At 41.8% G+C, this 14,984-nt stretch overlaps 1 protein-coding gene across 1 annotated transcript in view; it reads left to right on the top strand.

Moving 5' to 3' along the window:
• Window positions 1-14,984, top strand: part of LOC123754658 (probable glutamate receptor) — a 191,115-nt gene that overhangs the window by 134,799 nt on the left and 41,332 nt on the right. The window contains exon 6 of the mRNA XM_069326887.1: window positions 13,348-13,584. Coding sequence (XP_069182988.1) covers window positions 13,348-13,584 — 237 coding nt within the window. The remainder of the gene's footprint in view (window positions 1-13,347; window positions 13,585-14,984) is intronic.

Raw genomic sequence — 14,984 nt, 5'->3', positions numbered from 1 at the left:
AAGGCCCAGATGGAATCTCCCCTTGGATACCTAAAGGAAGGAGCAAAAGAACAGTGCCTACCACTCTCCATAGTGTATAACAAATCACTGGCAACAGGGGAACTGCCAGGTATTTGGAAAGTAGCAAACGTAGTCCCGATATACAAGAAAGGGGATAGACAGGAGGCACTGAACTATAGGCCAGTGTCTCTAATCTGCATACCATGCAAGCTGATGGAGAAGATTGTGCGAAGTGGAAACTAGGCAGTGGAAACAGGAGGCCAGACACAGGATACAAAATAGGAGATGAAGTACTTAATGAAACAGACAGAGAGAAAGACCTAGGAGTTGATATAACACCAAACCTGTCTCTTGAAGCCCACATAAAAAGAATAACGTTTGCGGCATATGCGAGGCTGGCTAACATCAGAACAGCGTTCAAGAACCTTTGTAAGGAATCATTCAGAATCTTGTACACCACATATGTAAGACCAATCCTGGAGTATGCGGCCCCAGCATGGAGCCCGTACCTTGTCAAGCACAAGACGAAGCTGGAAAAAGTTCAGAGTTATGCCATTAAACTAGACTCAGAACTAAGAGGCATGAGTTACGAGGAAAGGCTGCGGTAAATGCACCTTACGGAACTGGAAGACAGAAAAGTAAGAGGAGACATGATCACTTCGTACAAAATCCTCAGGGGAATTGACAGGCTAGACGAGGATAAACTATTCAACACTAGTGGTAAGTGAACAAGGGGACACAGGGGGAAATTGTGTACCCAAATGAGCCACAGGGACGTTAGAAAGAACTTTTTCAGTGTCAGAGTAGTTAACAAGTGGAATGCATTAAGCAGTGATATAGTGGAGGCTGACTCCATACACAGTTTTAAGTGTAGATATGATAGGGCCCAATAGGGTCAGAAATCTGTTCACCAGTTGATTGACGGTTGAGGGGCGGGACCAAAGAGCCAAAGCTCAACACCCGCAAGCACAACTAGGTGAGTGCAACTAGGTGAGTAGTACACACACACATAACACAAACAGGATTTGACACCTTGGGAAGAGGTGACCTTACTCCACCCTCCTCCGCTACCTTCCTCTCTCTCTCTCTCCCAGCTAACACTCTTCCCCCCACTCTCTCTCTTTCTCTCTCTCTCTCTCTCTCTCTCTCTCTCTCTCTCTCTCTCTCTCTCTCTCTCTCTCTCTCTCTCTCTCTCTCTCTCTCTCTCTCTCTCTCTCTCTCTCTCTCTCTCTCTCTCTCTCTCTCTTTCTCTCTCTCTCTCTCTTTCTCTCTCTCTCTCTCTCGCTCGTGCTTTCTCTCTCTCCCTGCCCCCATCCTGGCAACATATCACAACATATTAGGAATATAGATAAACATGACAGCGAGAGGTAACAAGGGAACAGGGAAAAGTAACTGTGAACAAATGAAGGAAGTGTTCGCTGAAGTTTTGCAGGAAATCAGGAGGGAGATGCAAAAAAAAAATAATAAAATAAGTGTTATAAATAAATGGTGGGCTTGCTATGGGGGAATCTAGTGCTATTCAGGGGTAAGGTCAGTCAGAATAAAGATGTATCTGTTTGGGGAGATCAGTAAGTCCCGGCCCCCATGGAAACTAGAAGTAGTGCTGACTACTTGGCTACACAACAAGGTCAGTCTAGGGAATGATCAAGATCTCCTACACAGGAAGAACGATACTCTTATAATTCATGTACTTATTTATTAACCCCTTAACAGCCCCCCATATACATTCACACCAATAATAATAATAATAATAACTTTACCACTCTACCTTACATTAAAAGCCTTGGTCCACATAAACAGGATACAAGGTTTTACACTGAACACAAACTAGGGTAAAGCTCTACTATTGAATAACTTGAAGTTAGAGTCAGCTTAGGGTAGGGGACCACGTGGTTCCAATGGGACCCCCTTTAGAATAACTAGTAATATAAACCCTAAAAACACCTACTACACACAGCGTATACTACTCTACACATAGAACATGAGTATGCCAGAGATTGAATAATGTACTCAGTATACTTATCTTGAACAAGACACAGAAATAAGGAAAGAAGAGGAAGGAGGAGGTAATTCCTTTCACCACAGCCAGCAACCAGAGAAGACCGCTTCAGCCCAGATCATCCAGCCTCCCGCATCGTGTGGTGCCGGGAAGAGCCTAATTGATCGTGCAGCTAAGCACATTAAAAATCTTCCCCTATGCAACGTATTGTTACTTTACAAATGATTAAAGTATTAGTAAATATAGTTGGTGCCTATGTTATTTATTAATAATCAACCCCAAGCTCAGTCTTTAAATGCTCTTTGAGAAACAAGAATAGTCTTACGTCTGGCAGGGAAGATACAAACAATATCACATCGAGTTGCGTTTTGCTACTCTAACGTAGCTTATTTAGTTCAATTATGACCTCTGGTTTCCACTGAAGAACCCAGGGTCGTAACAATAAGTAACCTGCAAAGTGACCTGACAGCAGCAAAGGAGGAGATTAAAACCCTCAAAAGAGAACAGTATGGAAGTTGAGGCTCAGATAATAATCCAAAGAGAGGATGGAAGTGATATTGGAAGGGAATGCCATTGCACAAGCAACATTTGCAGAAATGTTAAAAACGACCTTGGAAGCAATGTCAACATTGAGGGAGGTAGCCATAAAAGCAGCCACCTCACAGGAGGCACCAAGATCCACTAGTCAGCTGCTGGAAAGAAAAAGATCAGTGGTAGCTGTGGGAATTAGGAAACAGGAAGGCTTCAACAGAACAGAGTGGGATAATAAGGACAGTGTGGAAGTAAATGAGATACGAAAGGGGCTAGAGATGGAAGAGGCAAAACATAGCATTGAGAAGGTTTTCAAGTTGGGCTGGTACAACAAGGACAGAGACCGCATGTTAAAGATAGTGTTTGCTAGCGAGACCACAAAAGAGAAGATTCTAACAAAGAACAGCCACCTGCAATACATGGGAGAATTAAAAAAAATATTCCTCCAGAGGGACAAGACGAGGGAAGAGAGGGCCATGGCGGCAGAAGAGAGGAAGCGAAGGGCAAGATGAGAAAACCAGGAAATTACAACCTCCAACACAACAATCTCATAGGTGAGGGGGGGGGGGGGAACCCACAACCAGCAACCCAGTAACACCATAGGGGATGGAAACTCCACTACCCTCCTCTGCATAGACACCACCCATACCCAGAATCCTCCCTCCCCCTTCATCCTACACCCTCCCTGTCCTCCCTTCACTTGACCTGCCCACCCCTCACACCAGTATCCTCTGAGACCCTGTTATCCACGTCACAAATCCTCACATCCATGGATGAGCTCTCTCCATCAGCTGAACGCTCGCTGAGAAGGGGACATGAGAAGGGATAGAAGAAAGTGAGTCTCAAGGCAATGTACACTAACATAGATGGGACTGCAAATAAAACAAATGAACTTGGAGAATGGGTACTAGTAGAAAACCCAGACACAATAGCACTCACAGAAACGAAACTGACGAAAAACATAACAAATGCAGTGTTTCCACAGGACTATTATATTGTGAGGAAAGAGAGAGAAGGAAGAGGAGGTGGTGGTGTATCTCTGCTGGTAAGAAAAGACTGGAATTTTCAGGATATAACTATTTAGGCCTGTGAAGGTTTCAGTGACTACATAAAAGGTCCCATAACAACTGAAGGACAAAATATTATAGTTGTAGTCATATATATAATCCATCACCAAATGACAGAAGGTCCAGACAGGAATATGATAGAAACAACTTGGCCACCATTAAGAAGCAGCTTCTGTTGCTAACAGGATTTAATCTGGACTACTAATCATGAGTGACTTCAACCATGGGAAGATAGATTGGGAGAACAGAGATCCCACATGGCGGACCAGATACATGGAGAGCTAAGCTGCTGGACGTGACAACAAGTAATTTTCTAAGCCAACACATCAAGGAACCAACAAGAATGAGAGGGGGAGGTTATCTTATCTTGAGGATATCTTGAGATGATTTCGGGGCTTAGCGTTCCCTGCAGCGCGGTCCTCAACAAGGCCTCCTATTTGTTACAGCTTCCCAGGAAGCAGCCCGTAGCAGCTGTCTAACTCCCAGGTACCTATTTACTACTAGGTAACAGGAGCATCAGGGTGAAAGAAACTTTTGGCCCAATTGTCTCCACCTCCACCGGGAATCGAACCCGGGACCTCAGGACTACGAATCCGAAGCGCTATCCACTCAGCTGTCAGGCGTCAGGGGAAAATGAACCAGCCGTGCTCGATCTGATATTTACCCTAAATGAGTAAGATATAAGGGAAGTTAGGTGGAAGCACCCTTGGGAATGAGTGATCACAGTGTATTGATCTTTGAGTACCTGATAGAGCTAGGATTTATCTCCCCCCCCCCCCCCTTCCCAAAAAAAAGAACTAGGAAACAAAAGGCTGGCATACCGAAATGGGAACTATGAGGAGATGAGAAGTTTCCTAAGGGAAATACCATGGGACACAGATCTCAGAGCTAAGTCCATACAAAACATGATAGACTTATGTCACCTAAAACTGTCCGAAGACAGTAAAAAGGTTTATTCTGGCCCAAAAGGAAAAATCCGAGAAGCAAAAGAAGAATCCATGGTTTAATTGGGCATGTATGAATGCAAAAGGGCGTGGAGGAACTTCCACAATAACTGAACACCTGAAAGCAGAGAGAGATACCAGAGAACCAGGAATTATTACGTTAGCGTGAGAAGAGAAGCAGAGAAAAAATATGAAAATGATATAGTAAACAAAGCTAAGACCGAACCAAATTTACTCCAATATCAGATCAGGAGGAAAACAACAGTGAAACTACAAGTTATGAAACTTAGAACAGGCGAGGAAAGGTATGCAGAGAATGACAAAGGTGTCTGAAGAACTCAACAAGAGGTTCCCAGGAGGTCTTCACAATAGAACAAAGTGAGGTCACTGCGCTAGGAGAGGGGGAAGTAAACCAGGCAGCCTTGGAAGGTTCGAAATTATGAGAGATGAGGTCAAGAGATACCTGTTGGATCTGGATGTGAGAAAAGCAGTTGGTCTAGATGGGATCTCGCCATGGGAATTGAAAGAGTGTGCAGAGGAATTTTGCTTGCCACTCTCAATAGGGTATAGTAGGTCACTGCAGACGGGAGACCTACCAGAAATATGGAAGACGGTGAATGTGATCCCAATATACAAAAAGTGCGACAGACGAGAGGCACTGAACTACAGGCCAGTGTCCTTGATTTTTATACCATGCAAGGTGATGGAGAAGAGCGTGAGAAAAAACCTGGTAACACATCTGGAGAGAAGGGACTTCGTGACAAATCGCCAACAGGGTTCAGGGAAGGTAAATCTTGCCTGACAACCTTAATTGAATTCTACGACCAGGTGACAGAGATTAAGCAAGAAAGAGAAGGCTGGGCCAACTGCATTTTCTTGGACTTACGGAAAGCTTTTGACACAGTACCCCATAAGAGGCTGGTACATAAGCTGGAGAGACAGGCAGATGTAACTGGTAAGGAGCTCTAGAGAGTACCTAAGGTGATAAGGGAGTACCTAAGCAATAGGAAGAAGAGAGTTACAGTGAGGGGTGAGACCTCAGATTGGCGTGAAGTCACCAGTGGAGTCCCACAGGGCTCTGTACTCGGTCCTATCCTGTATCTGATATACATAAATGATCTTCCGAAGCGTATAGACTCATTTCTCTCAATGTTTGCTGACGATGCCAAAATTATGAGAAGGATTAACACAGAGGAGGACTGCTTGAGGCTTCAAGAAGACCTGGACGAACTGCATGAATTGTCCAATAAATGGTTGTTTTAGTTTAACCCAAGCAAATGTAATGTAATGAAGATAGGTGTAGAATGCAGGAGGCCAGATACAAGGTATTATTTGGGAGATGAAATTCTTCAAGAGTCAGAGAGAGAAAAAGAATTGGGGTTGATATCACGCCAGACCTGTCCCCTGCAGCCCATATCAAGAGGATAACATCAGCGACATATGCTAGACTGGCCAACATAAGAACGGCATTTAGAAACATAGTGTAAGGAATCATTCAGAACTTTGTATACCACATATATCAGGCCAATCCTGGAGTATGCAGCCCCAGCATTGAGTCCATATCTAGTGAAGGATAAGACTAAACATGAAAAGGTTCAAAGGTTTGCCACCAGACTAATACCCGAGCTGAGAGGTATGAGCTACGAGGAGAGACTACGGGAATTAAACCTCACGTCGCTGGAAGACAGAAGAGTTAAGGGGGGGACATGATCACCACATTTAAGATTCTCAAAGGAATTGATAGGATTGATAAGGACAGGCTATTTAACGCACTACGAGACACAGGTGGAAACTGAGTGCCCAAATGAGCCAAAGAGATATTAGAAAGAACTTTTTTAGTGTCATAATGGTTGACAAATGGAATGCATTAGGAGTGATGTGGTGGAGGCTGACTCTATACACAGTTTTAAGTGTAGATATGGTAGAGCCCAGTAGGCTAAGAAACCTGTACACCTGTTGATTGACGGTTGAGAGGCGGGGCAAAGAGCCAGATCTCAACCTTCGCAAGCACAAATAGGTGAGTATACACTCACATTCACACACCGCCGACTGACGACAGACAGTCGTCAGTTGTGGTAAAGTGTTGTGGGAGGGAAGCTCCAGTGTTTTCCATTAAGTGGCAGGGGTAAACAGTCTACAAGGAGTGAAAAAAGTGTATAAGTGTGAATGTATATCTTGTTAAACTAAGAGAAACGATAAGAAAGTAAAGAATGAGAACTGAAATAGTGTATTTGGAATTAAGTGTTGTACACATTGTGGAGTAGACCAGTGGTGTGGCATTAACCTCAATCACCGACCACGACCTCACCTGGCCTTAGGGAGACCACACCCTTGGATTCGCTCACATGTGCTACCAGACCGAGTAAGGTATCTGGGACCCCTGTTGGCTAATGTAGTTTATTGCAAAGACAAAATCAGGATGGGTGACCAGGTCAAGCGGCATCAGGGAAGAGGATAGGTTAATACAGAAAGTGATAGGGAACTGTGTTCAGAGGAAGAGCGATTGAATGGGGATTTAATCCATGTCATTTAAAGATAGTGATAGCCGAAGCTATTTGAACCACCCCCCCCCTCCCCGCCAGAACCCGGATGGTAATCTTGGGCATAGCATTTTATCAAATCACGTCATTCTTTGGGGCACACGTGAGGAACACGTGAAATTATTAACACAAGAATTATCTCAAGATAACACAAATGCGAACAAGCCTGAATGGTCCCCAGGACTATATGCAACTCAAAACTCGTGTGTTCTTCACGTGTGCCCCAAAGAATGAGGTAATTTGATAAAATGCTATGCCCAAGATTACCATCCGTTTGCCGGCGGGGGGGGGGGGGGGGGTTCAAATAGCTTCGGCTATCACTTCCTTACCTCCTTATGTCTGGTCGAGATGGTCAAGTGGATTAAGGCGTCCTGTACATACCAGTTGCGTTGTTCCTGGCAGTATGGATTCGAGTCACTTCTGGGGTGTGAGTTTTCAGTTGCATTAAGTCCTGGGGACCATTCAGGCTTGTTCGCATATATATATATATATATATATATATATATATATATATATATATATATATATATATATATATATATATGTATATATATCTATATATATATATATATATATATATATATATATATATATATATATATATATATTTTATATCTACATTTGAGTGAGGTGGGAAGGGTGATGTGGCATTACATTTGAGTGAGGTGGGAAGGATGATGTGGCATTAGAGGATATTAATAGGGTATTAAAAGTATCAACACAAGACAGAACACGAAACAATGGATATTGAATAGAAGTGTTTGTAGAAAGCCTATTGGTCCATATTTCTTGATGCTTCTATATTGGAGCGGAGTCTTGAGGTGGGTAGAATATAGTTGTGCAATAATTGGCTGTTGATTGCTGGTGTTGACTTCTTGATGTGTAGTGCCTCGCAAACGTCAAGCCGCCTGCTATCGCTGTATCTATCGATGATTTCTGTGTTGTTTACTAGGATTTCTCTGGCGATGGTTTGGTTATGGGAAGAGATTATATGTTCCTTAATGGAGCCCTGTTGTTTATGCATCGTTAAACGCCTAGAAAGAGATGTTGTTGTCTTGCCTATATACTGGGTTTTTTGGAGCTTACAGTCCCCAAGTGGGCATTTGAAGGCATAGACGACGTTAGTCTCTTTTAAAGCGTTCTGTTTCGTGTCTGGAGAGTTTCTCATGAGTAGGCTGGCCGTTTTTCTGGTTTTATAGTAAATCGTCAGTTGTATCCTCTGATTTTTGTCTGTAGGGATAACGTTTCTATTAACAATATCTTTCAGGACCCTTTCCTCTGTTTTATGAGCTGTGGAAAAGAAGTTCCTGTAAAATAGTCTAATAGGGGGTATAGGTGTTGTGTTAGTTGTCTCTTCGGAGGTTGCATGGCTTTTCACTTTCCTTCTTATGATGTCTTCGATGAAACCATTGGAGAAGCCGTTATTGACTAGAACCTGCCTTACCCTACAGAGTTCTTCTAACCCTACAGAGTTCTTCAGAGTTCTGAAGAACTCTGTAGGGTAAGGCAGGTTCTAGTCAATAACGGCTTCTCCAATGGTTTCATCGAAGACATCATAAGAAGGAAAGTGAAAAGCCATGCAACCTCCGAAGAGACAACTAACACAACACCTATACCCCCTATTAGACTATTTTACAGGAACTTCTTTTCCACAGCTCATAAAACAGAGGAAAGGGTCCTGAAAGATATTGTTAATAGAAACGTTATCCCTACAGACAAAAATCAGAGGATACAACTGACGATTTACTATAAAACCAGAAAAACGGCCAGCCTACTCATGAGAAACTCTCCAGACACGAAACAGAACGCTTTAAAAGAGACTAACGTCGTCTATGCCTTCAAATGCCCACTTGGGGACTGTAAGCTCCAAAAAACCCAGTATATAGGCAAGACAACAACATCTCTTTCTAGGCGTTTAACGATGCATAAACAACAGGGCTCCATTAAGGAACATATAATCTCTTCCCATAACCAAACCATCGCCAGAGAAATCCTAGTAAACAACACAGAAATCATCGATAGATACAGCGATAGCAGGCGGCTTGACGTTTGCGAGGCACTACACATCAAGAAGTCAACACCAGCAATCAACAGCCAATTATTGCACAACTATATTCTACCCACCTCAAGACTCCGCTCCAATATAGAAGCATCAAGAAATATGGACCAATAGGCTTTCTACAAACACTTCTATTCAATATCCATTGTTTCGTGTTCTGTCTTGTGTTGATACTTTTAATACCCTATTAATATCCTCTAATGCCACATCATCCTTCCCACCTCACTCAAATGTAATGCCACATCACCCTTCCCACCTCACTCAAATGTAGATATATATATATATATATATATATATATATATATATATATATATATATATATATATATTGTTATGATCTCAGCCGGCAGGAGAAACGAGTCTCCCTCCTTGAGAGTTATTCATCAAGCCTGACCTGATTAGAAGGTCTAGCAAATATTGAGGTGATAACGCATATGTAAAATAGTTGCTTGGATATGTATAACAGTTTGAGATTATGGGCAATAAAGAAGAAAACAGATAAATGACTGGCTAGGAGATGTGGACATTTTGCTGGAGGCGTGAGGCTCGCTTCCGGAGGACCTTGACCTCACTTGAGTGCCAGACATCGCAGGGGGAAGCCGCGCTCCGTTTGAGCGCCCGTCAGAAGGGAACCCCTAGTGATATATCTCTAAGAGGAGAGAAGTGTGCAGACGTGCCAGCTGTGGAATTAAGCTGAGAACGTTGTGGTCTCAAGTCTTGGACGACGAGCAGAGTTTAATAAGCTGCTCAGAGGCATTTTCGTGGGCTGTGTGGAGCGCCCTGACCAGACGCCGTCAGAGGGAAAGCGCCCTCGACCTTATAATCTGTGGTAAGCACGATATACGCCAGTTCATAGTGATTGCTTGTAGTTGGTCGTGTGCCCAGCGACAGTAGCGATGTTTATTTATAAGTTAGACATGTTTTAAGAAGGCAGAAGGCCTGAAATAAGAGAGTGGAGAGGGAGGAACACAGAGCGACGTCCGTCCCCTCTGAGCGCTGGCGGGCGACTGAGGGAGCCTGGCTCCTGATGGCGAAGGACCCTCCCAGCGTGAGTGAGGACCGCCGCCGGGCGAGGTGGAGTATGGACCCGCCCAAAGCGGGGGAGTCCACTCTCACTGTATGTAGAGGACAGATAGAGATTTGAGGCAAACATATTGTGTGATTATTTTTGTTTATGTGTTAAAGGGGAAACATTTTATTGGAGTGTCGATGGGTTGCAGGTTTGTCTTTGGGGAAGAAGTTGCTGAGAACTTCGAAGCCAGCACAGAAGGAGTAGTTGATGAGACTCCAAGGTAGTGAAGCAGAGGACCTCGAGCTGTGAGGAGAAGCAGTGAAGAGGAGTGTCACGGGCTTCTGTAGAGGTGGTGTAGCAGCCAAGAGAGCTGTGGAGGAACCCAGCAGAAGGGTGAAGCACCGTAGTTGCTCAAGGAAACTTCATGGTAGCAGCCTGGAGGAGCTGCAGAGGATCTTGGTAGTGAAGCCCGGAAGAACCTGAAGATATCAGGGTAGTGAACTTCCAGAGGTGGAAGGGAAGTTCTGGTGGATTACTTGTAGGGAGTTGATAGTGTTTGGTTGTCATTAGCGTGCAAGACGCAGTGAGAGGTGAGTGAATGTTTGCATTCTTATGTCAAGGAGTGATTTATTCTGAAGTTTAGAGTTGCAGTCGTAGGCTTGATTACCTACAGATGTATGCGTTCTAGGACTGATAGAGTGATCGATTGATCATTGTTGTGTATCAATGAACATTTATACTGATATATGTTATTGCATTCAAATGCTGATTTTCTATATATATATTATCTTGCTGATGGTGCAACAGTGTATGTAGACTTGACCAACTTGAGGAGGTTGATAGTATCAGGTGGTGAACCAGGAGATAGGATACCACTTGATAAGCTGATGGTAGAGTTCTGGTTGTGTTGGAGAGCAACCTGATTGTAATATTATAGAGTATAGGATTCATTAGTATTATATGTGTGTATGTATCGTGTATGTGCTGTGTCCAGTAAATGTATCCCAATTTGCTGGTGTTTGCCCTTGTCCTAGTGGGGCTTCCCAGGAGGTAGTAAAGAAGGAGAGAGAGAAAGAACCAAGAACCACTGCTGTGGACAGGGTAGAAGGTAAAATTAATAAGTCAAAGGGGGATCGAGGAGATCATATCACCTAAGGAGAGAGTGGGGAGTCACAGCGGCTCGAGTGGGTGTGTGCACGTGACAACGAGGCTAAGTGTTGGAGCCGCATCCCCTAAACATGTGACGTCGAGCCCCTCTCCAAGAGCCAGAAACGCCTAGTGTGATCTCCTAGTGAAGTAAAAGCACTCTGCCGTGTTGTGGGTTGGGTTGTCCGTAGAGAAGGATCAACGACAACAATACCAACAACCCACAGTCTATAATATATATATATATATATATATATATATATATATATATATATATATATATATATATATATATATGTATATATATATATATATGTCGTACCTAGTAGCCAGAACGCACTTCTCAGCCTACTATGCAAGGCCCGATTTGCCTAATAAGCCAAGTTTTCCTGAATTAATATATTTTCTCTATTTTTTTTCTTATGAAATGATAAAGCTTCCCATTTCATTATGTATGAGGTCAATTTTTTTTTATTGGAGTTAAAATTAACGTAGATATATGATCGAACCTAACCAACCCTACCTAACCTAACCTAACCTATCTTTATAGGTTAGGTTAGGTTAGGTAGCCGAAAAAGTTAGGTTAGGTTAGGTTAGGTAGGTTAGGTAGTTGAAAAATAACTAATTCATGAAAACTTGGCTTATTAGGCAAATTGGGCCTTGCATAGTAGGCAGAGAAGTGCGTTCTGTCTACTAGGTTCGACATATATATATATATATATATATATATATATATATATATATATATATATATATATATATATATATATATATATATATATATATATATTATTATAGACTGTGGGTTGTTATATATATATATATATATATTTCATTGAATATGACCGCATATTCTGTATTTATTATTTTCTGGTTTAGGGCTTCTATCCCTCTAACTATTTTCTTAGCATCAGGGCTTAATTGAAATAGGAGTTCTCCAAAACTCATTTTCGTACTTTTAAGGTGAAGAAAAGAAGTGATTTACTATAGAGTGTATTACACTTATTTATATAATTTGCACGACGTACGTGCAAATTATATAAATAAGTGTAATACATTCTATAGTAAATCACTTCTTTTCTTCACCTTAAAAGTACGAAAATGAGTTTTGGAGAACTCCTATTTCAATTAAGCCCTGATGCTAAGAAAATAGTTAAAGGGATAGAAGCCCTAAACCAGAAAATAATAAATACAGAATATGCGGTCATATTCAATGAAACATGTTTGAAAGAAAACCTGCTGCCAGTATACACCAATATATATATATATATATATATATATATATATATATATATATATATATATATATATATATATATATATATATATATATATATATATATGCGAACAAGCCAGAATGGTCCCCTGGACAATATGCAACTGAAATATGCAACTAAGAATGAGGTGATTTGGTAAAATGCTATGCCCAAGATAACTATCCGAGTGCCGGCGGTGGGGAGGTTCAAATAGCCTCGGCTATCACCTCATTATGTCCGGTCGTGATGGTCAAGTGGATTAAGGCGTCTTGTACATACCAGTTGCGTTGCTTCTGGGAGTATGGGTTCGAGTCACTTCTGGGGTGTGAGTTTTCAGTTATATATATATATATATATATATATATATATATATATATATATATATATATATATATATATATATATATATATATATATATATATATATATATATATATATATATATATATATATATATAAACTAGTAGTTAGTAAATGAAGAACTCAGGCTAGGCCAGATAAATACGTACACTATACATTGAGTGATGATTATCACCGTGAGTATCCATTGGTAATTTTAAAACAAATATGAAAGATTAATTGTAAACCATCCAACTCCTAAGTTTGTTGCGTGTACTGCAGTTACTTAACAATTCATTGACTAGTTTATTTCGAATTAATTAATTTCTTAGTAGTTTGAATCTTTAATGATAAATACATTGGACTGTTTGTAAATAATTTGTTTAAAATAACTTCAGGAAGCTCCTCCCCGATAAATAATCTGAAATTTCTTTTGGTTTCTTTATGTCTACAGATGTTGGTGGGTTGGTGGCTTGTGTCCTGCCTGATAGTCACCACGGGGTTCACCTCGTCTCTGGTGGCGCACCTCACTGTACAGGGAAGGTCCCGGCCCCTGGAGACCTTCCAGGACCTGGTGAACCAGCCTGGCTGGAGGTGGGCAACTGAATCCTGGATGATGACGGAAGCAATTGTCGATTACTTCGTGAAGCATCCAAATCCTGTGGTCAATCATATTTATCATAACATGGAGGTGGGTTGTGTTGATAACATTGAGGTGGGTTGTGTTGATATCATAGAGGTGGGATGGTGATAACATGGAGGTGGGTTGTGTTAATAATATGGAGGTGGGTTGTGTTAATAATATGGTGGTGGGTTGTGTTGATAACATGGAGGTGGGTTGTGTTGATAACATGAAGGTGGGTGGTGTTGATAACATAGAGGTGGGTTGAGGTGATAACATGGAGGTGGGTTGTGTTAATAATATGGAGGTGGGTTGTGTTGATAACATGAAGGTGGGTGGTGTTGATAACATGGAGGTGGGTGGTGTTGATAACATAGAGGTGGGTGGTGTTGATAACATAGAGGTGGGTGGTGTTGATAACATAGAGGTGGGTGGTGTTGATAACATAGAGGTGGGTTGTGTGTGTGGGATATTTCCCCAGCAAGATTTTGTGTGTTAATTCATTTATATATAAATTATTTATTTATTGTGCCTACTTTAATTTATTATTATTAATTCAAAGTGGACTGTATGATTAAAAGTTATCCTGCTAGGAGTTTACCTGATCACATATTGGGGGGGAGGGTTATGTACATAGCCAATACCACAATTAATGAATATTAAAATAAGATACTCAATTAATGTTAATACTACAGCTAAAATGAATTAGAAAAATGGTAACCATGTCATATCTAATAGGTAAAGTAAAGCCTGGTAATAGGCATTAGACACTCTCTAGTCATGTATACAAAACTCAATTGTTTAAGCCCTAATGGTGACCATGAATGCTTCCTGTTGCACTAGGATGACTCGTTATAATGTCTTCCTCCCTTGGACTGCATCTGACGAGTAACTATTAAGTAGTTGCCTGTCACTACTAAACACAGCATATAGCGAGAAAGAAATCTATATTATGTTAGAATAACAGCTTACCCGTTTCAGCATGGTAGCCGAGGCTAATTCCCCATCCCCCCCCCCCCCCACCGGCACTCTGATGGTAATCTTGGGCATGGTATTTTATCAAATCACCTCATTCTTTGGGGCACACGTGACGAACACAAATGCGAACAAGCCTGAACGGTCTCCAGGCATATATGCGACTGAAAACTCACACCCCAAAAGTGACTCGAACCCATATTCACCCCAACACCTCCTGCGTGTTGTGTGTCTAAAGTTTCTATATTTCAAACTTGCTTGTTTAGGCATGTGTGTGCATTAAGCATCAACGTGTTCTCCCATATAACAGGGCTTGATAGAAAACGTCAATGACCCCCTCACTATACCATTGCCTGGAGAGGATGGGTTGCATGGGAGATAAATACCCCAAAATTCCCATCTCTTTTGGGGCTCTGAGTATGGCGTAGTGGGTATAAGTTCGTACCTGCCATCTTGGTGGCCAGGGTTCAAGTCCCCTGGTAGGTGTTGTGTGT

The sequence above is a fragment of the Procambarus clarkii genome, chromosome 18 (genome assembly GCF_040958095.1).
Source record: "Procambarus clarkii isolate CNS0578487 chromosome 18, FALCON_Pclarkii_2.0, whole genome shotgun sequence".
NCBI classification, from domain to species: Eukaryota; Metazoa; Arthropoda; class Malacostraca; order Decapoda; family Cambaridae; genus Procambarus; species Procambarus clarkii.
This window is presented reverse-complemented; position numbering and strand designations above follow the sequence as displayed.